The sequence below is a fragment of the Madurella fahalii genome (genome assembly GCF_045866475.1).
Source record: "Madurella fahalii IFM 68171 DNA, scaffold_2, whole genome shotgun sequence".
Lineage (NCBI taxonomy): Eukaryota > Fungi > Ascomycota > Sordariomycetes > Sordariales > Madurella > Madurella fahalii.
Genome location: NW_027263972.1, coordinates 6585918 through 6603312, shown reverse-complemented (window position 1 = coordinate 6603312; position 17395 = coordinate 6585918). Strand labels below are relative to the sequence as shown.

At 51.3% G+C, this 17395-nt stretch overlaps 3 protein-coding genes across 3 annotated transcripts; all 3 read left to right on the top strand.

Moving 5' to 3' along the window:
• Positions 1-665: 665 nt before the first annotated feature.
• On the top strand, positions 666-3410 carry MFIFM68171_04687 (uncharacterized protein; the record flags this gene model as incomplete). Its single annotated transcript, XM_071060107.1, has 1 exon — positions 666-3410. One exon carries the CDS (start codon positions 666-668, stop codon positions 3408-3410), a length of 2745 nt encoding a protein of 914 aa, XP_070916208.1.
• Positions 3411-6957: 3547 nt separating this feature from the next.
• On the top strand, positions 6958-8064 carry MFIFM68171_04686 (uncharacterized protein; the record flags this gene model as incomplete). The annotated part of the gene is made up of 1 exon (XM_071060106.1): positions 6958-8064. One exon carries the CDS (start codon positions 6958-6960, stop codon positions 8062-8064), a length of 1107 nt encoding a protein of 368 aa, XP_070916207.1.
• A 3371-nt stretch (positions 8065-11435) lies between these two features.
• On the top strand, positions 11436-13301 carry MFIFM68171_04685 (uncharacterized protein; the record flags this gene model as incomplete). The annotated part of the gene is made up of 3 exons (XM_071060105.1): positions 11436-11943; positions 12012-12375; positions 12446-13301. The coding sequence occupies 3 exons, from the start codon at positions 11436-11438 to the stop codon at positions 13299-13301; spliced, it is 1728 nt and encodes a 575-aa protein (XP_070916206.1).
• Between the last annotated feature and the right edge of the window lie 4094 nt (positions 13302-17395).

Here is a 17395-nt window from a genome sequence, read left to right as displayed (position 1 = left end):
CGCTCTTTTCATCTTTTCGCCATCACGTCAACTTCTCCGCATAGTGCATCTAGGGTGTGACTATCACATACTACTCCCCTGGCGTGCCCGTTAAGTGTGCGTATCATTGCGGCAACTGACATAGCATTGTGGGACAGCAGCGCGTCTGTGAGAATGCCAATAGCGAATGCATCTCCTTTGTTGGACCTCTCTCTAATCGACATGTTCCGTTTCCAATGTCGACGTGTCTGTCGTCTGAATTTCTCCGTCGCGAGCCCCACAGGCATGCTATAAAGACCTGTGTTTCCTCTGCTCGGGTATTATTCCTCTCCCGCCCATGTTCACCCGACGCAAAAACTATTGCATGGATGTCCGCTGTCCGCCAAAGATCCCCCGCATCTGCATTTACCAGCTACTAACCCGCGCCAATCATGATATTGCAGATACTGGGGTCAATGCCAGGGCAGATGCACTGATGTTACCCTACTAGCGATAGCGCAGCTTGTCGAGCGTTTGCGGACGACCGGTAGCTCGCATCATCGTCGCCCGAGAGGATGGGGCTTCGGGCAATGTTGGCGAATCGCAGTCTCCAATTATAACCAACTCGGCCGTCTATTCACAATGCAGAGTGTATGCCATTGAGGGCAAGCAAGCCAATCCTGAATCTTTTCGATTCTGTGCCTCAAATGGCCCGAGTTTCTCACCTCCTTGCCCTCATGGGCGCCATCGGAGCCGGAGGTGCTGCCGCTCAGGCAAACATCTCCTCCAGCAGCGTCAAGGTCAGCTGGATTGGCGATCCTCCATCTCAGAACCTCGGTACTACCTTTGGCTTGCCCTGGCCGCAAGGAAAATACCAACCCAACGAAGTCGACTTCAAGCTCTCGGACGGACAGACCCCTCTTCAGTCTTGGGTCACCGGCTATTGGCGCGACGGCTCCATCAAGTGGTCAGCACATGCGATCCCCAAGACTGACAACGTCGCCGACGAGTACACCATTTTAGCCACGCCAGTCACCAGGGGCAGGGACAAGCGCCAAACTACAAACCTGTCGCTGAAGGACAGTGACAATGAGGTAACCGTCGACACCGGCAAGGTCGCCATCTCATTCCCCAAGCAGGGCCGTCACATTGTCAGCTCAATCAAAACTGCCGGCGGGAAGACGGTAGCAAAAGACGGCAGATTAGTGCTCTACAGTCAGAACAATATCCCAGGAACCGCCGATGACCGCACGGATACGGCGATTGACCGTTTCAACTTCGAGAGCAATATTGAAGAAGTGACCGTCAGCACGGACAACTCAGTTCGTGCTCTCGTCACGGTCCGTGGCAAGCACACGACCACCCAAGGTGCTGATCACGTGGACTGGTTGCCATTTGTTGTGCGCTTCTACCTTTACGCCGACTCTGACGCCATTCGGCTGGTACACAGCATTACTTTCGACGGCCAACACGACAAGGACTTCATCTCTGGTCTGGGTATTCGGTTTCAGGTTCCGCTTAAAGGAGAGGAGTTGTACAACCGTCACGTCCGCCTCGCCGGCACCGATGGTGGTTTTTTGAACGAGGCCGTCAAAGGCATTACGGGTCTCCGTCGCGACCCTGGCGCTACCGTCAGGACCGCTCAGGTTGGGGGCAAGGTTCTTCCCTCTGAATCGACTTGGGACACTAGAGTTGCCACCCGTCTTCACTGGATCCCCGTCTGGAACGACTACAGCCTGAGCCAGCTTTCTCCCGATGGTTTCACTCTCAAGAAGAGGACTGGGGCAGGTCGGAGCTGGATTAACATCCCTGGTGGCACCCGATCCAGCGGTCTTGCCTATTTGGGCGGTGCTACCCAGGGTGGTCTGGCTGTCGCTCTGCGAGACTTCTGGAAGCGTTATCCTACTGGCCTTGACATTGCCAATGCTGGGTCCGACGAGGGTCAGATCACTCTCTGGTTGTACAGCCCTGATGCCGCTCCTCTTGACCTTCGTGGTTACCACGATGGGCTGGGTCAGGATACCTACGCAAAGCAGCTCGATGCCCTCGAGATCACATACGAGGATTACGAGGAGAATTTCGACACACCTTACGGCATTTCTCGAACCAACGAAGTCTTTCTGTACGCTTTTGAGAGCACCCCATCCAGCGATACCCTGGCCGCGCTGAATGCACACGCGCAGGAACCCCCTGTGCTAGTTGCCAAGCCCGAGTACATCAAGGAGACGAAGGCTCTTGGGTCTTACTGGGGGCTTCCCGATACCTCTAGCCCCGCCAAGGCCAAGATTGAGAGCAATCTCGATTTCCTTGTGAAGCACTATCAGAAGGAAGTTGAGGACCGTCGATGGTACGGATTCCTCGACCACGGCGATGTTATGCACACGTACGACAGTGACCGGCACCAGTGGCGATACGACATTGGAGGCTACGCCTGGGATAACTCCGAGTTGTCGCCTGACTTGTTTATCTGGCAATATTTCCTCCGCACCGGCCGCGCCGACGTCTACCGCTTCGCCGAAGCCATGACCCGACACACGGGAGAAGTCGATTCCTATCATATCGGTGACTGGAAAGGACTTGGAACCAGGCACGGAGTGACGCATTGGTCTGATAGCGCGAAGCAAGCTCGAATTTCGCAACCTCAATACCGGAAGTATTTCTTCTACATCTCGGGTGGTGACGAGCGGACGGGCGAGCTCCTCGAGCATACCCTGGACGCGGACAAGACTTACGGAATACTCGATCCCGTTAGAAAGGTACGAACGGACGGTTGGAAGCCTTCCCCTGGTGCTCCCGTCACCTTTGGTTTGGGGACTGACTGGGCTGCGTTGGCGGCCGGATGGCTCATTGAGTGGGAACGCCGCGGTCCGCGCTGGGAAGAGGCCAGAAGAAAGCTTACTGGCACTGCCGCTGGTATTGCTAAGCTCAAGAATGGATTCGTTACCGGCTCCGGCTCGTACTTTATCGAGAACGGCACGCTTCAGCCTCCGCCAACAGATCCGGAGAACAAGGGCGTTGTTTCAATTTCTCACCTCAACGCCGTTTTCGGTATGCCCGAAGTCATCTCGGAGCTTCTTGAGTATTGGGGTGATGATGTCCCTGCGGGCTTCAGAGAGGCTTGGTTGGACTACACCTACTACTACCTCGGAACCGCCGCCGAGCAACGGGCGCGTTACGGCACGAGTTTCAGCGGCGTCAGCCTCCGGCAGGGCCACTCGCGTCTCTCTGCTTTCTATGCCGCCACCCAGAACAATAAAACTGTCGCTGCCCGCGCCTGGACAGACTACCGCAACGACGGCCTCCGGGACACCCAACGATTCACGTCGGTGCGCATCGGAGGTAGCGCTGTTGTCCACCCGGTGGACGAGGCTACCTGGTTGAGCACAAACGACTTCGCTCAATATGGGCTTGCTAGTATCCAGAACCTAGCTTATGCCGGAGACAGTATCTGAAACTGGTGTACGAGAAATAAAGTTGCAGCCGTTTTCTGTTCACATTTTTACAAAGTGCTAAAGTTTTCATTCAGCCTAGAAACAGGCAAGAAATTTTCTCTGGGCATACATCTTCAAAAGTCCGCATGTAACCTGTAGTACCGAGCGTGGCGAAAGTAATAACTAGTAATCTCAACAATGTTAAGAATATTTAGAAGATTCAGTCGTAATCAACGTAAGGCCAACCGAGAACGGTTCTTCTCTAGCGATCCTTCAACTTGTTTGTCATGGCCCTTTTCAGCTGAATTGCCGTAGTAGCATATGCGCTGCTCCCACCTTGGGTTTGACCGCTGGTACCCGTCTCAAAATGGTCGGGCAACTGATCACAACAGGGTATTGTTCCCTAACACCTCGCCTCCCGTGTTGAGCAGCGGGCGCTGCGAACCATTGGCACTACCTTCTGACAAGCCGTTGAGATTATCGAGAAGCAGCGACGTAACAGGGATGCGGAAGGTTATGCGTTTCAAATTACATTGTAGTTTTGTCGGTAGACATTGATGTGCACGGGTAGACTGCGCTTTCTAGACATATAGACGTAGATCGATATCACATCTCAGCTGTGAGGTCTGATATCCAATTTCATCCCCTCCATCCAAGTTCCCATCCCAGGAGGTAGTGTTTAGTACCTCTGCGACCACCCTTCCCGCGTATATATGATCATGCCGACAGGGACAATGTAGTCATCGCGATACACGACTGTCTCAGGGTAATTGACACAACCTCCGTCCCGAGAAAGCACTGCTTCGACCTGCGATTCGAAACTGAGTATTAATAAAGGTTCTTTGTTTAGTGCAAAGGCAGTTGGCTTTAGCTAACGTACACAGTTATAGCCCGAATCGGTACAGGTCCGGTCGTATTCTGGCTCATCTAGCATCTGAGGTCGACTAGTGAGGACGCGGCAGATGAGAATAGCGTGTTTTTTGGAACGGATTCGATGGTTGCGAGCATAACAGTCGGCCTCTGTGATATGTTAACGCTCTATACTGCTAACACCTGAAAGGAAACCATGAAATAGGGAGGAAAAAAAAGGAATAGAAAGGGGATAAAAAGGGGCGTTGTGTGGATCGAAGAGAGAGAGAGAGAGAGAGAGAGAGAGAGAGAGAGAGAGAGAAACCTACTCGAAGACGACACGGAGCTGTAAATTCCAGGCCCGAAGAGCGGGCTGTCGCCAGGAGAGCCTGTAACCATGAACGTTATTTGTCAACCTTTGTCATCACATACGTCAAACATCATGGCAAGTCTTACGGGCATAGTCAGTCCTAAAGGATTCTTTGAGAACTCTGCAAAGATAGCAGTCATCCTTGTCGCAGCTGACCAACGTGCCGCCGTTCTCTCCAATGTAGCACGCACGCTGGGTCCCGTGGAAGCGCGTTCCAAAGCGCCCATCGCCGTTTCGTCCCCTTTTTTTTGTTTGTTTTGACATTTAATTAGCACCAGGATTATCACCAACAAGTATCAGTATTAGTTTCGCACTTACATGGCTCTGCCGAAGTTCTGACCCCGGGTCGAATTGAGCAAGTCATCCTTGCCGGTGATGTAAATTTGCGTTACACGGGCAGTCTTCTTATTATCTAGCCATCCCTTCTCAAACATCGTTTCGTCTAAGACGGTCAAATATCAGCAAGGGTACATGATTGCCACTGGAGATATTTATGCCAAGCGCTCACAACGCTGGTACTCCCCGCTTCCAGGCACCAGCTGCTTCATAGGCTAATACAGATTCTGTTAGCGGCAAATGACAAAGCTTTTTGACAAGCAACAGACAAAGTCATACCGGATCCATTTCGTAATAGGAATGAGTCGCTTCTTCGGCCGAGTCTATAGATGTTACCAGCGTATCAAGAGCCTCTTCAGCAACTGCGAAGCCGAGCCTCAAAAGCAACCCAAGAACCATGGGTAGGGATTTGGATGCCTAGGAGAACTGCTCGGCAATACCTAGCGCAGGTAGTTACCGAATATTTCGAGACAAGGATGCGGACTGATAGAGATAGATGTGCGAAGCCCCAGTGTCGGAGCCTCTTTCTTATCTCGCCGGGGGAGAAACTAGGGCCCTGAGGGAGACAAGTTCCTGTCCAAGTTTCTTGAGGCGGCGCCAGAACCTCGGTCCCGAATCACAACGAGTAAATCAATCATGACCACGTAAAGCGATTTTTGTTGGCCGGACCAGAGGGTATCAGCTGAGCGCATGAATGGGGCCTTTGACAAGTCAGTAAACACCACGGTTCCTTGACTGCCATCCCCGTGGCGCCTCGTGGGCCATCAGCCAGATGTGAATCTATGTCAGCTTCTTGCGCTCTGCAACATTGGGCGTGCTACCAAAGGAATGCCTATTCAATCACTTGTGTCCTGACAAGCCTTCTCTCGGACACAACCGTGTAAAGCACCATCTGTTTCGGACGTCCACGTCGATCACTCTGCTCCATTTCGTGGCCTGGCATCAGCGGTTACACATTTGTCTAGGGGTTACACTGAAAAGACAAGAAAAAGAAGAAAAAACCATTGGCCTCAGCCATCGGAGTTCCACCGTGCCTTGCAAACATCATGACAACCCCACTTTTGTTCTCTCCCGGAGTCTGCTCCCAACCGGGGAAGTCTAGCCAATTGGCCCAAAACTATCCTCCAACTTACTAGACCGCGTAAGGCGTGCACGTATAGGGAAATTACAAAGATATATACGTCGAATACGTGGAATTTGGATCTTCAACCAGTTTTAATGGCGCGTGTGATACGCGCTGATATCTCAACGCGTATAAGAAGTTAAGGTGGTTATTTCTTCCCAATATTCTTCTGCTAGATTTGGATATATCTCGGCAGATTTTTATCTGAAGCACTTTACGTTTAATACTGGTAAGTTATTGAACGCGCTATCAAACTAGTTCGAGGCCCAAATTCCACGTATTAGATTGTAAATCTCTGTGGTTTTCCTATACGTGCACGCCTTACACGGGCTAGTTAGTACATTGGACGACAGTTTTCGGTCGGTGGGCCAAGTTGCGTTCAAAATGGGGCCCAGGCGACCATGACTGTCGTGGTGTTTGAAAGACACAGCGGAGGTTAGCCCCGCCCTCGATTGTCAGCTTCTCTCAACTTGGTAACCGTGGCTGAGAAACACAGGCTCGGCCCAACTTGAACTCGAAAACAAGCACCCAATCGTGTCAAGCCGCGTCACTCATCATGAACAACTTCATGACCGCTTGACTCAGATGTGAGTCGGGCAGCAGTTCCGGCCCAAGCCAGCCACAACCAGACCGGTCCGTCGGCACTTTGCTTCCAGCCTCTTGCACGGAGACACCTGGAGTTAGGCCAACGGGGTGCATGCATCAGGTAGGAAGTGTGTCTGGAATTGCAGCAGGGACTTAGGGCGGTAAAAAGGCGACACTTACGGTCCGCCCGTTTGCTTTAGCTGGCCTTATCTACCTTAGCTAGCTTTGGTACCTTGGTTACCCTACGAGAGTTGGTTGACTCTTTCATGTCCCCTTGGCATTTCCTTGTTCCCCTTGCGCAGAAAATGCAACAGTTCGTGCGATATTTTGCGGGGTACGACCAAGGCGAAAACCCCCCGCCGACAAGCTCAACACGGCCCCGCATACCTCCGCGGAAGCCACTGACCCGCAGGACATTACCTCATACTACCAGGAAAGTCATGTCCAGACCTGGCTCTGGATCGGGATTGGGATTTGGAGGAGGGCAGGGCTCTGATCCCTCTTTTTCCCCACGATCGCCAAGGGGGTCTGCCAACTCGTCGCCGAGCTCCCGCGAGTCACTCAGGGTGACGGCGCGGGAGACCCAAGATATTGTTGAAAGCGTCTTGGACCAGCTCGGTATGACCGAGAGGGCCCAACAATCGGATCCGTATAGCCTCGACACCCTCGGCCGGCTCAACCCATACTTCTGCCCGTCCTTTTCCACCCCCACAAGGATACAGGTGCTGAACGAAGACACGCTCAACGCCGCCCTCAATCTGGCCCAGGAAAGCGAAAAGCAGGACGCCAAATACGACAACCCCCACCCCGTGGTCGTCAACTTTGCCCGCCACGACAAGCCCGGCGGTGGGTGGCTCAATGGAGCCCTCGCCCAGGAGGAGTCGCTGTGCTATCGCAGCTCCCTTTGGAAGACGCTCCACTACACGGCCCAGAACCCCCTCCAGCGCGGAGAAGCCATCTACAGCCCCTATGTCATCGTCGTGCGCAACGACCTCAAGAGCGGCCACAGCCTGCTCCCGGGTATCCAACCGCTGACCGCACCACCCCCCATCATGAGCGCCATCAGCATCGCCGCCATCCGCAACCCCCGCACTCAGACCTTCCGCTTGGCCGACGGCACCCACAAGACCGTCTTCCGCACCGATTTCGACCGCGACTTTACAAAGCAAAACATGCGCCTGGTGCTGCGCATCGCCGCCCATAAGCGCCACCGCCATCTCGTCCTCGGTGCTCTCGGCTGTGGCGTCTATGCGAACCCCCCCGAGGATGTCGCTCACTGCTGGTTGGAAGTGCTTCGGGAGGATGAGTTTTCCGGAGGCTGGTGGCGCCAGATTCACTTTGCCGTGTTTGATCCTAGAGGCGATGGCAACTATGATATTTTTAAGAAAGTTCTGCATGGTCAAACCGTGTGAGTGTTGCACTGTTTGATGGGAGGGGGCAAAAGGTGTGAGAAGGATTTCGTGACGAGGTTCTCTAGAGATGAACAAAGCTGATTCCTGTATAATACAAAATTGAGAGTAACAGGTCTTTGCGATATGATATTCCTTGCGTCTGCGATATGACGACGACGTTACCTCTGTCTTAACGCTTTCACTTATAGACCACCTAGCATCATATAAAACAGTACGATGTCTTCCCAGCCTGTTGGCCCCAGGAATCTCCGTAGACGTACATAGCCTTTAGCTGCTGCTGTCTTTCTAACACTTGGGATACGTAGAAACATTGAGGCCGTGAACAGCCCGTATTATTGTGACGGGAAATCAATAGTGACTGACAGAACATGAATTTGAAAGAGTATTTCCTTCCCCAGACAATTCTCAACACCACCACCCTACTTACTACACTTCTAACCTGAAACTCTCCTCTTTCCCCCATTAGCACTACATTGTCATCAGACGACTAACAAAACAAGAGGCACTGCCAACAGCAGAATTGCCCACTCCTATTCTTCAAATCCTGGATAGCGCGATAATTAGATGGATAGGTACGGAACTCGCGGTCTCCGACACACACTTTACCATCGAGAGCCGAGAATCTCAAACCTTGCTGGTTTGTAGAAGCTATACCTACTCTTTGATTCCACACTACAATCTTGTCATTACCGCCGTCGAGACTCAGCCGTTCGAGAAACTTGGGACAGTATACTATTCAGGGCTCGGAAGATACCACCCAGGCCCGAGCATCGATATATTGGTGGAATTAGGTCCCTATCCGCCTTCAATTCGGTTTCTGAATTATTACGCCTCGGTTGGACGGGCAGATTGTTTGATGCGCAAAATCGGAGCATGGGTAAGGCTCCCGTCATAGATCCCGGACTTCATGTGCCATAGGGAATCCGTCACAGCAACTCGCACCGAGGCGAACCGGGGTGGGCTGTCCGCCCCAACGGGAGACGCACGTCAGGGCTTGCATCATCAACACTAATACGATGAACGTATTCTCAGCCTGGAGGGTATCTTCGTTGACGAGGTTAAGACGACCGGAGCAGCCTGGCGGGAGCATACAAGCCCTCAAGTGGCTCCAGGACCGCCGCCGCCGCTTAGAGCATCATAAGTTACCTTAACTATTTCACCAAGGTTTACATAGCATGATACTCATATTCCTAATCCCAGAGCGCCGTAGAGCGACAAGATGCGCCATTGCGGGTCGTGCTCGGAGACGTTGGTTGCGAGTCCAACGGAAGACACCGCCCGGCGTTCCACCCCGCAAGACACTGATTGGGTTCGGTAGCTCCTGAGAGCGGCGAGGATCATGCACCTACTCCAGCGAGTCGAGGCGGAATAATATCAACTCTCTTGGAGAGCCGAGCTCAAGCATTGGCGGGTGCCGAGACGGAATCGGAGGGGCCCGAAGAACAGCTTCGGGGCCACTTCTCAGTGGTCCTCGGGTGAATACTGGTGGTGATGCTGCTCCCCCAGGTGCTGACTCATCCGGCGCCTCGAATCCATGTGTGAAAAAAGACTCATTTCTCACCCATCGAATCGGTTATGTTGGCGTTGGGCCTTATTTCATGTAACCAGGTGACGCGATTATCATGTTTTATGGCGTACAACCCCCCCCCCCCCAAAACAACAAACTTAGTTTGCCCCCGCCTAAACGTGGAGTTGTGGTCCGTTTTGCTGCTCGGAGTGGTCTATTGTGATGTGATTATGGGTAGTGAGGTGGTGGGTGAGGGATCGGAGAATATATTTTTGTGTGATGGCTCGGCAATCGTGTACTACTCCCTTCTCCCTAGCTAATCACCAGCGTGAAAGCATTATCATGGGTAACGAAATATTGCACTATGATTCAACATATGCAGCATAATAACCAAGTTGTTATATGATGTTGTAATAACCTGAATGGGTTAGTTAATGTTTGTTTATTGCTGCTGTAATAATGAGAACTTCCAAGTGGACAGCATGTCGATGGAAATAAAGTTGCGGGGCGACAGTTAGCTAAAAGTAAATACCAGGTAAACCGTGGCTACGCCATCCCGTGATACTAGTTCTGCTGTTCGAACTGGGGCGGTCGATTCCTCAACGATGATTGCATCAGCGCTCGCACTTTTTGCCGCAACGGTGGCTACCACTGCCTCGGAGGCAGCCATGTGCGTGGCCGAGTCTAACCCAATACCGGTGAATAGTAATATTACAAACGAGAACTCAAGCAACTTGTGTACTACAGCCCTACGGCTTCCGCCCTATGCCGGCCCAGGGCCCGCCTAGCCGGTCCTCACATTAAACGTATTTTTATTCGATGGTGGCGACTTCGTTGTCGTATACCAGCTGCTAGAATTTTTATTGTACAGTACCTACAGAGCGCCTGTATTAGAGAGATTATAGAAATCCTCGTATATCTATACTGTTAAAAGCTACACTCCTTGTCCGAGAACGGAGGTTTTGAGGGACTCCGAGCCATCGACCCAGCTCCATTCGTCCCAGGACCAACACTCGACATCAGACTTGCGGTCTAAAGGTACAACCGCGGCAAGAAAACACTCACTCCACGTAAACCATGAGACACTCTCCTACATCGCTTCTACATAGGTCATAGACATAATCGCCCTCTTCATCACTGCATTTAGAACACACTCCTCTTTCATATCATCCCTTTTCGCGAGAACGACGTTCTTCCAGACTTATTCCTCTATTAAGTGTATGCCACACTTCACAACCAGCGAGGGCGGCGGTGGAGGAGGAGGCGCCGCCAAATACATTCTAAAGACAAAAAAAAAAAAAAAATGCGCGAGACCCAATATAGGTGAAGCGGTCCTGCCTGCCAGTGGAGACGGGATACATCTTAATACGGCACCAAGCGGTAACATTGTATTCTTATTTTCCGGTTTCACTAACTCGAATTTCTCGAAAGTAAAATTCGTTTTCCGTCTGCTTGGGATAGGATAGGAAGTGCCGGTTGGTAGAAGGGGTTGTTGTTGGGGAAGGAAGAGGGGTATTGTTGGACGAGAATGCCTTGCCATTTGAAAGCGGCCGAAACTTGGTGCCGCTATACCGGGATAGCAATCCCCCTCTCAGTCTAAGACTGGGGCAGCGGGTCAGTCTAGAGTATCTTGATCCTGTACTGCAACCAAGAATCGTTTTCGAGCATCTTCATTGGACGGGTCAGCGGGCCGCTGTCTATGTGTACCACACGAAGAGGGTTGCAATTGCAGTATTGCGCCGCCGAACTATCATACTCTCTGTTTGCCCTAGGCAGTCCGACGTAATTCGTATAAAGTTAGCGAACCGGGCGCCTAGACACATGAACTTCCCATTGTCTGTTCAAGCGAAGAGTTCAGTTCACCATGAGGCTCGCATTATCAGTGATCACTCTCGCCTTCGGGTTCGCTAGCATATTTTGCTCAGCTCAAAACTGTCCACTCCTCGGGCCTGCGTATCCGGCAGCGACTGATGTGGCCTCCCGCGCATTCATCGAAGCCAAAGCCAAATTCGACGAAGCACTCGTCTCAAACACCCAGATAAACCGGACTACAATCTCGTTTGCCATCGAGATCTATTCTTCTCGCTCGACAGATGCGGACCCGATCCACCGCTACTACAATACAGCTGCAACGCAGAATGCATCGGTCAACGTCGGCCCTAACACCCTATTTCGGATTCACAGCATATCCAAGCTCGTGACCGTATATACGATGCTGTCCAAGCTATCGTATAAGTACTGGCACGAGCCGGTAACGAGATACGTTCCGGAGCTGGCGAACAGTCAGATACAGGACGTTGTCAGTGACGTGGATTGGTCCGAAGTCACGCTGGGATCTTTGGCCAGCCAGATTAGTGGAATCTCTAGGGCCTGTACGATTAATCATCTTATGGTATCGTATCTCGATTTCTGGCTACCTAGGTGCTAATTAATATGACAGATGCTCTCGGAGATGGCTCTTCGATCCTCTCTAGTATCCCTGGGCTTCGCACGCTGAACGACTTTGAGGTTGTCAGATGTGGCTCGCCTCCCCTCAAACCATGCACCAGGGCAGATGCCATGCAATACGTGCTACAAACTTGGCCCTTGGCCCAATCATACCGCACGCCGAACTACTCCAACATGGCATTCCAACTCCTTGCGTACGCTATCGAGAACATCACAAGAACGCCATTCCCAGACCTTGTGACAGAGGTGATCCTGAAACCCCTAAACTTAACCCGAACCTTCGTCTTCCACCCTGGCAACGACACCGACGCCGTTGTCTACGACGGCTGGGATATTGACTTTGGTGACGCGGCACCGTACGTGTCCCTCCCACAAGTCCCCCTTCTCCTTCCCCACTTTCACTAACCTTAAGCCTACGCTTCCCAGCACTGCCGGTTACTACTCCTCCCTAGCCGACCTAACAACCCTCGGCCGCTCCATCCTAAACTCAACCCTCCTCCCGCCGCTTACCACGCGCAAATGGCTCAAACCCATCACCCACACCTCCAGCCTCCGCTTCTCGATCGGAAGCCCCTGGGAGATCCTTCGCGAGTCCGTCCCGGCCGCCGTCTCCCCCAAGACCGAGACGACCCGCATCGTCGACGTCTACACCAAGCAGGGCGGCGGAGACACCTACACCAGCCTCCTGGGCATCTCTCCCGACCACGACATGGGGATATCCATCCTCACGTCGGGGCCGTCGTCGCTGGGGACCTTCCTCGCCGTCCGGCAGCTCTTCATGGACATCTGGCTCCCCGCCGCGGAGCAGGCCGCGCGGGACCAGGCCGTGGCGAACTTTGCGGGGAACTACACCCTGGCCCTGCCAGACGGCAGTGGTAGCAAAGTCGTGAACTCGTCGGCCGAGGTGTCGGTGCACCCGGACGAGCCCGCGTTGCATCTCGCGCGGCTCGTGAGCAACGGGACGGACGTGATGGAGTTTGTGAGAGCGAATACGGTGCAGCTTCCTGACGGGGAAGAGGGCCCGGTGAGGATGTGGCTCTACCCGATGGGGTTGGTCGCGGGGAGCGGGGGTGGGAGTAGGATAGCATTTCGGGGGGTTGTTGGGTTGGAGGGGAAATCGGCCGCCGAGAACTGCGCGTCGTGGGCCGAAGGGGATCGGTTGAGGTGGGGCAATTATCCGGCGGATCTGCTGGTTTTCGAAACGGGGCCCGACGGGAGGGCGAAGGCGCTGGAGGTGCCAGTTTTGGGGACGACGCTGCAAAGAGTTGAACAGCAGATGTGATGTGATGCGGTGGAAGGGGGCTGAAGGATGAAACTGGGAGAAGAAGCTGATCATGATCTCGAGAGATGAGCAAAGGATCCTTATAAGGAAGATGTTGCGTCCGTGCCCCTCTTCTATTTCGAAATTGTTACCCTTCCCGATGCACTTTTCCGATAACGAAGTTACCTGGTCTCCTTCTGTAAATCTACATAGTCTCTGTAGGAGACTACTTGGTATAAAATGGGCAATATGACCCGTGTACACTGGAGTTACGCTCTAAGTACGAGTATCAGCTTCAATCGGTCTATGAAAGGTCGTCGCCTGCATTAGTTGTAAAGAAAATGCTAGTTACCTTACATTACCTACGTAGCGGTAACTCGGCGCCCTAAACTTGGTTCCGAAACATAGGGTGTCTCTCTGCTCATAACTTTGCATTTACCTATATACCACCCTTCCAGTAAATCACAGCAGCTACTAGTGTAGTCGGGTCAAACAAGTCGCTCACTCGGCTCAGGATGCTGCTCTTTGCGCCCTACTTAATGCTCGGGCAGTACGACTAATATGGACTTGGCTAAAAGAAGTGTCAGGGTCAACTATTGAGGTAGTCAGTCTCCAAAAAACCACTCGACTCATCCTAGATGATTGCTAAGACCGGGTTCGCTTCACCCTCGGCTCACCGTACGCTTATCATAGTGTTACGAACCACAACACCACTCTTCAATCTACGCCATTTCGTGATATCACTACACAGATCCAGGAGGCACCCTCGTGTTTCTGACAAGCATGTGTCCTCTGTGATTCATCTATCCCGAAGAACAGACATGACAACTCGCATACATCTAGCTTTGCTCTATATCGTTCAAGTAGTAGGTTCGGACAGCTCCGCAAACGCTTAGTCCAGAAGTGGTGAACTGCAACACTAGCTCTATAATGTCGTGAATTTCACGAGTCCCACGAGTTGGTTGGTTCGTGATGTGAGCGAATCCGGCGACAACCCAGAGTCCACGACAAAGGTCCAGGTGTACACTTTACTATAGACCTCTTCGACTTCAAAGAAGGATATAACGGCTACCGATATCTGTTATTGATAGTCGATAGATGGTCCGGGTTAGCCTAGGACTACTACCTTCAGGACAGGGAGGCCGAATCCATTGTTTCAGCACTCGATCATTTCTTCGATACCCTAGAGCAACAATACTAACTACAGCCTAAGGTAGTGGAATACGACAACGAATTCCATCAGCCAGTTATCAAGGTCATATTCACACGACGCTTCATCAAGGTCGAGCCTTCGGCACCCAATACGCCAGCGCAAAATAGGGGCGCCGAACGCTCAGGGGGTGTGATCATAGAAAAGATCAGGGCAATGCGAGCCGGAGCCAAATTTCCTGCAATACTTTGGCCAGAGATTGCCAGAGCTGCAGTCTATCTATATAACCGGACCCCCAAATACGGGTACAACTGGAAGACCTCGTACGATCGATTCTATACCTACCTTGCCCACAGAGACGGTATAGTAGTAGAAGACAGGAAGCCAGACCAAGCTTATCTCCGAGCTTACGGCTATAAAGCCTTTGCCTTGACAACAAGCGCTCAAAAAGGAGTATTCAACAAACCGAAAAATCTTCGGCAATGGAACCCAAAGCTGGAACCAAGAGCCTGGATTGGCTACCTTATCGGATACAGTGTGAGGGTCAAGGACCCAAGGGTAGTAGGACCAGAGTGTCTGGGTACGAGCAGTGCACGCGCAACGTAGGAGCAGAGTGCTCGTTAGGGGTGGGACGGTGGTCTCATTGAACTCTGTCTCTCTCCTAAGTCCTGTCTTCCACCCCCCTCTTTATGCCCTGCGATGACAGCGTCTGGGCTCACTTACCCCGCTCGCTGCCCCGTCATCGACCTTGCTTGTACGCTCCTTCGACGCTCCTCTGACGCGATATCCTCGCCCTTCTGGCCTAGCGTTGTTGTTGCTTTTGCGACCCCGCCGGCGCTGCGGCTTCGGGGGCTTCCGTCCTGCGCCCACGCCGACCTTACCCAGCCGGTCCTCACATACAGCTCTTCAAATATCTACAGGATCTGGAACCCGGTAACCAACAAGGTGATCGGCACAAGGGATATGATATTCAACGAAGAGGAGATCTTCGATAGGGATATCCAAACCTTAAAGGACAACTGTCTACATCTCCAACTCGACAAACTGAGCTACCTCTTTACAATAATACAATTACCCGAACCAGAGGTACTAAGATCTATAGCACTAGAAGAAGAAATTGTCGAACAGCCGATACTAGATATCGACGAGGACCAGGCTGAAGAAGCGACTAAAGAAGCAGTTGAAGAAGTGGCTGAAGAAGAGGCCGAAGAAGAGATACAATTTCCATATATGTCCTCAAGATTTGAGCTGTATCCTATACCTCCTTTGACACTATCGGCCGTATTACTTATAGCTTCGATCTAACAAGCTAATCGGTAAACCGTATTAGATATAACCTTCAAACCCTAGATAGCTACTTTTATAGCAGGACGGTTATAGCAACCGGTTGGTACACGCGATAGTCAAGCATTTACGAAGGCAATGGTATAACGACTTGCTAGACGGCCTTACGGCCTACAGACTCTCTACAGCCAAGATTTACCTCTACTACCGAGGTAGCACTACTAGCTCAAAGACCATCTATTTAAGGATCAATTTATCCAAGCCGAAAAGGATTACTTGCAAGTGAATGCCGAAATGGACTATTAGACCGAGGTTAACCAGCAAAAGCTACAGAAGGAAGATAAATACGTTTTAGGTTATATATAGGTATATACCTATAAGTTCAACCAAAACGGAACCTTCAAGAAATATAAAGTAAAGCTAGTTATTTGGGGTGACTAATAAAGACTACCGGTATAGGAGACCTATATAGCTACCCTCGTTACTAGATCATTTCGTATCGTTATAGCTATTGCAACTAGATTCGACCTCGAATTAAAACAGTTCGATATAGTCAATGCCTTTATCAACGCTATACTAGAAGATACTGTCAGATGCACAGCAACTCTGAACGTTCGGAGTTAAATTTAGGATGGAAATTCAGGATCGAAAATTGAGGATGTCTTGTTTTCTTCCTTGTCTAACGGAGGTGAACTTCCTTCTTATTCCCAATTTCCTGGACCACGGAGACCCGGGTTGACGGTTCTCCAAGAGATCGGATCACACTTATCCGAGTCGCACTAATCCGGATCACACTGATCCGGGTTCGTGTTTTGCAGATCTAGGATCCAGCTTCCTGACCCTTTTGACACATAACCCTTTTTGACAGATACCATCTATATACAGATACCTCCTAGCTATAAAAGTCTTAGTAAAATCCTATAGCTAAAGAAAGCCCTATACGGCCTCTACGAGTCAGTATTACTTTAGTAAAAAGAACTCAAGACGACTCTCTCAACCCCAGGGTTCTAGGCCGTCCTATACAAGCCCTATATCCTAATCAAGGACGGAATCCTGATTTTCTTCTATATCAACGATATTGTCTTAGGTTATAAGAAAGAAAAAGTAGCTGTCGCCTAGATACTGATCAACCTGCTATAACGAAAGTACTAGCTTATAGGTAGGGATGACTTACAATGGTTCCTAGGTATCGAAGTTATAAGGGACCGATCTAAAAGATTGATCTGGCTATCGCAAACGGCTTACCTTGACAAGATTATTAATCTAGCTACGACGAGCCTAATAGCTAAGATTCTAATGGCTACAGCCGAATTATTACCGTACGATAGTAAAGCAGAGCACTCGTTAATTACTAGTTATCAGCGGAAGTGTAACGAGAGTCTCCAGACGAAGGTCAGGAGGACCCGCCGAATGATGCTGGATAATGTCACGATACAGGATAGATAAGAACCCCGTGAGGGAACTCTCTCACGCGGGGCACTTCTGATCCGCAAGGATCAGTCTCTGTGTAGTCAATGACAATAGGAGGCTGTTCGTGAAGCTATCGCCTACTGATCGAACCCTTTTCGGTACTGAGACATTGTAGTCCATCTCCCTCAACGTGTTCCCAGAACAACCCCCTTTACAATTCTGATCCTTCTGTTCTACTGTTGGCCGAGATGGCACCTACGATGAGTACCTC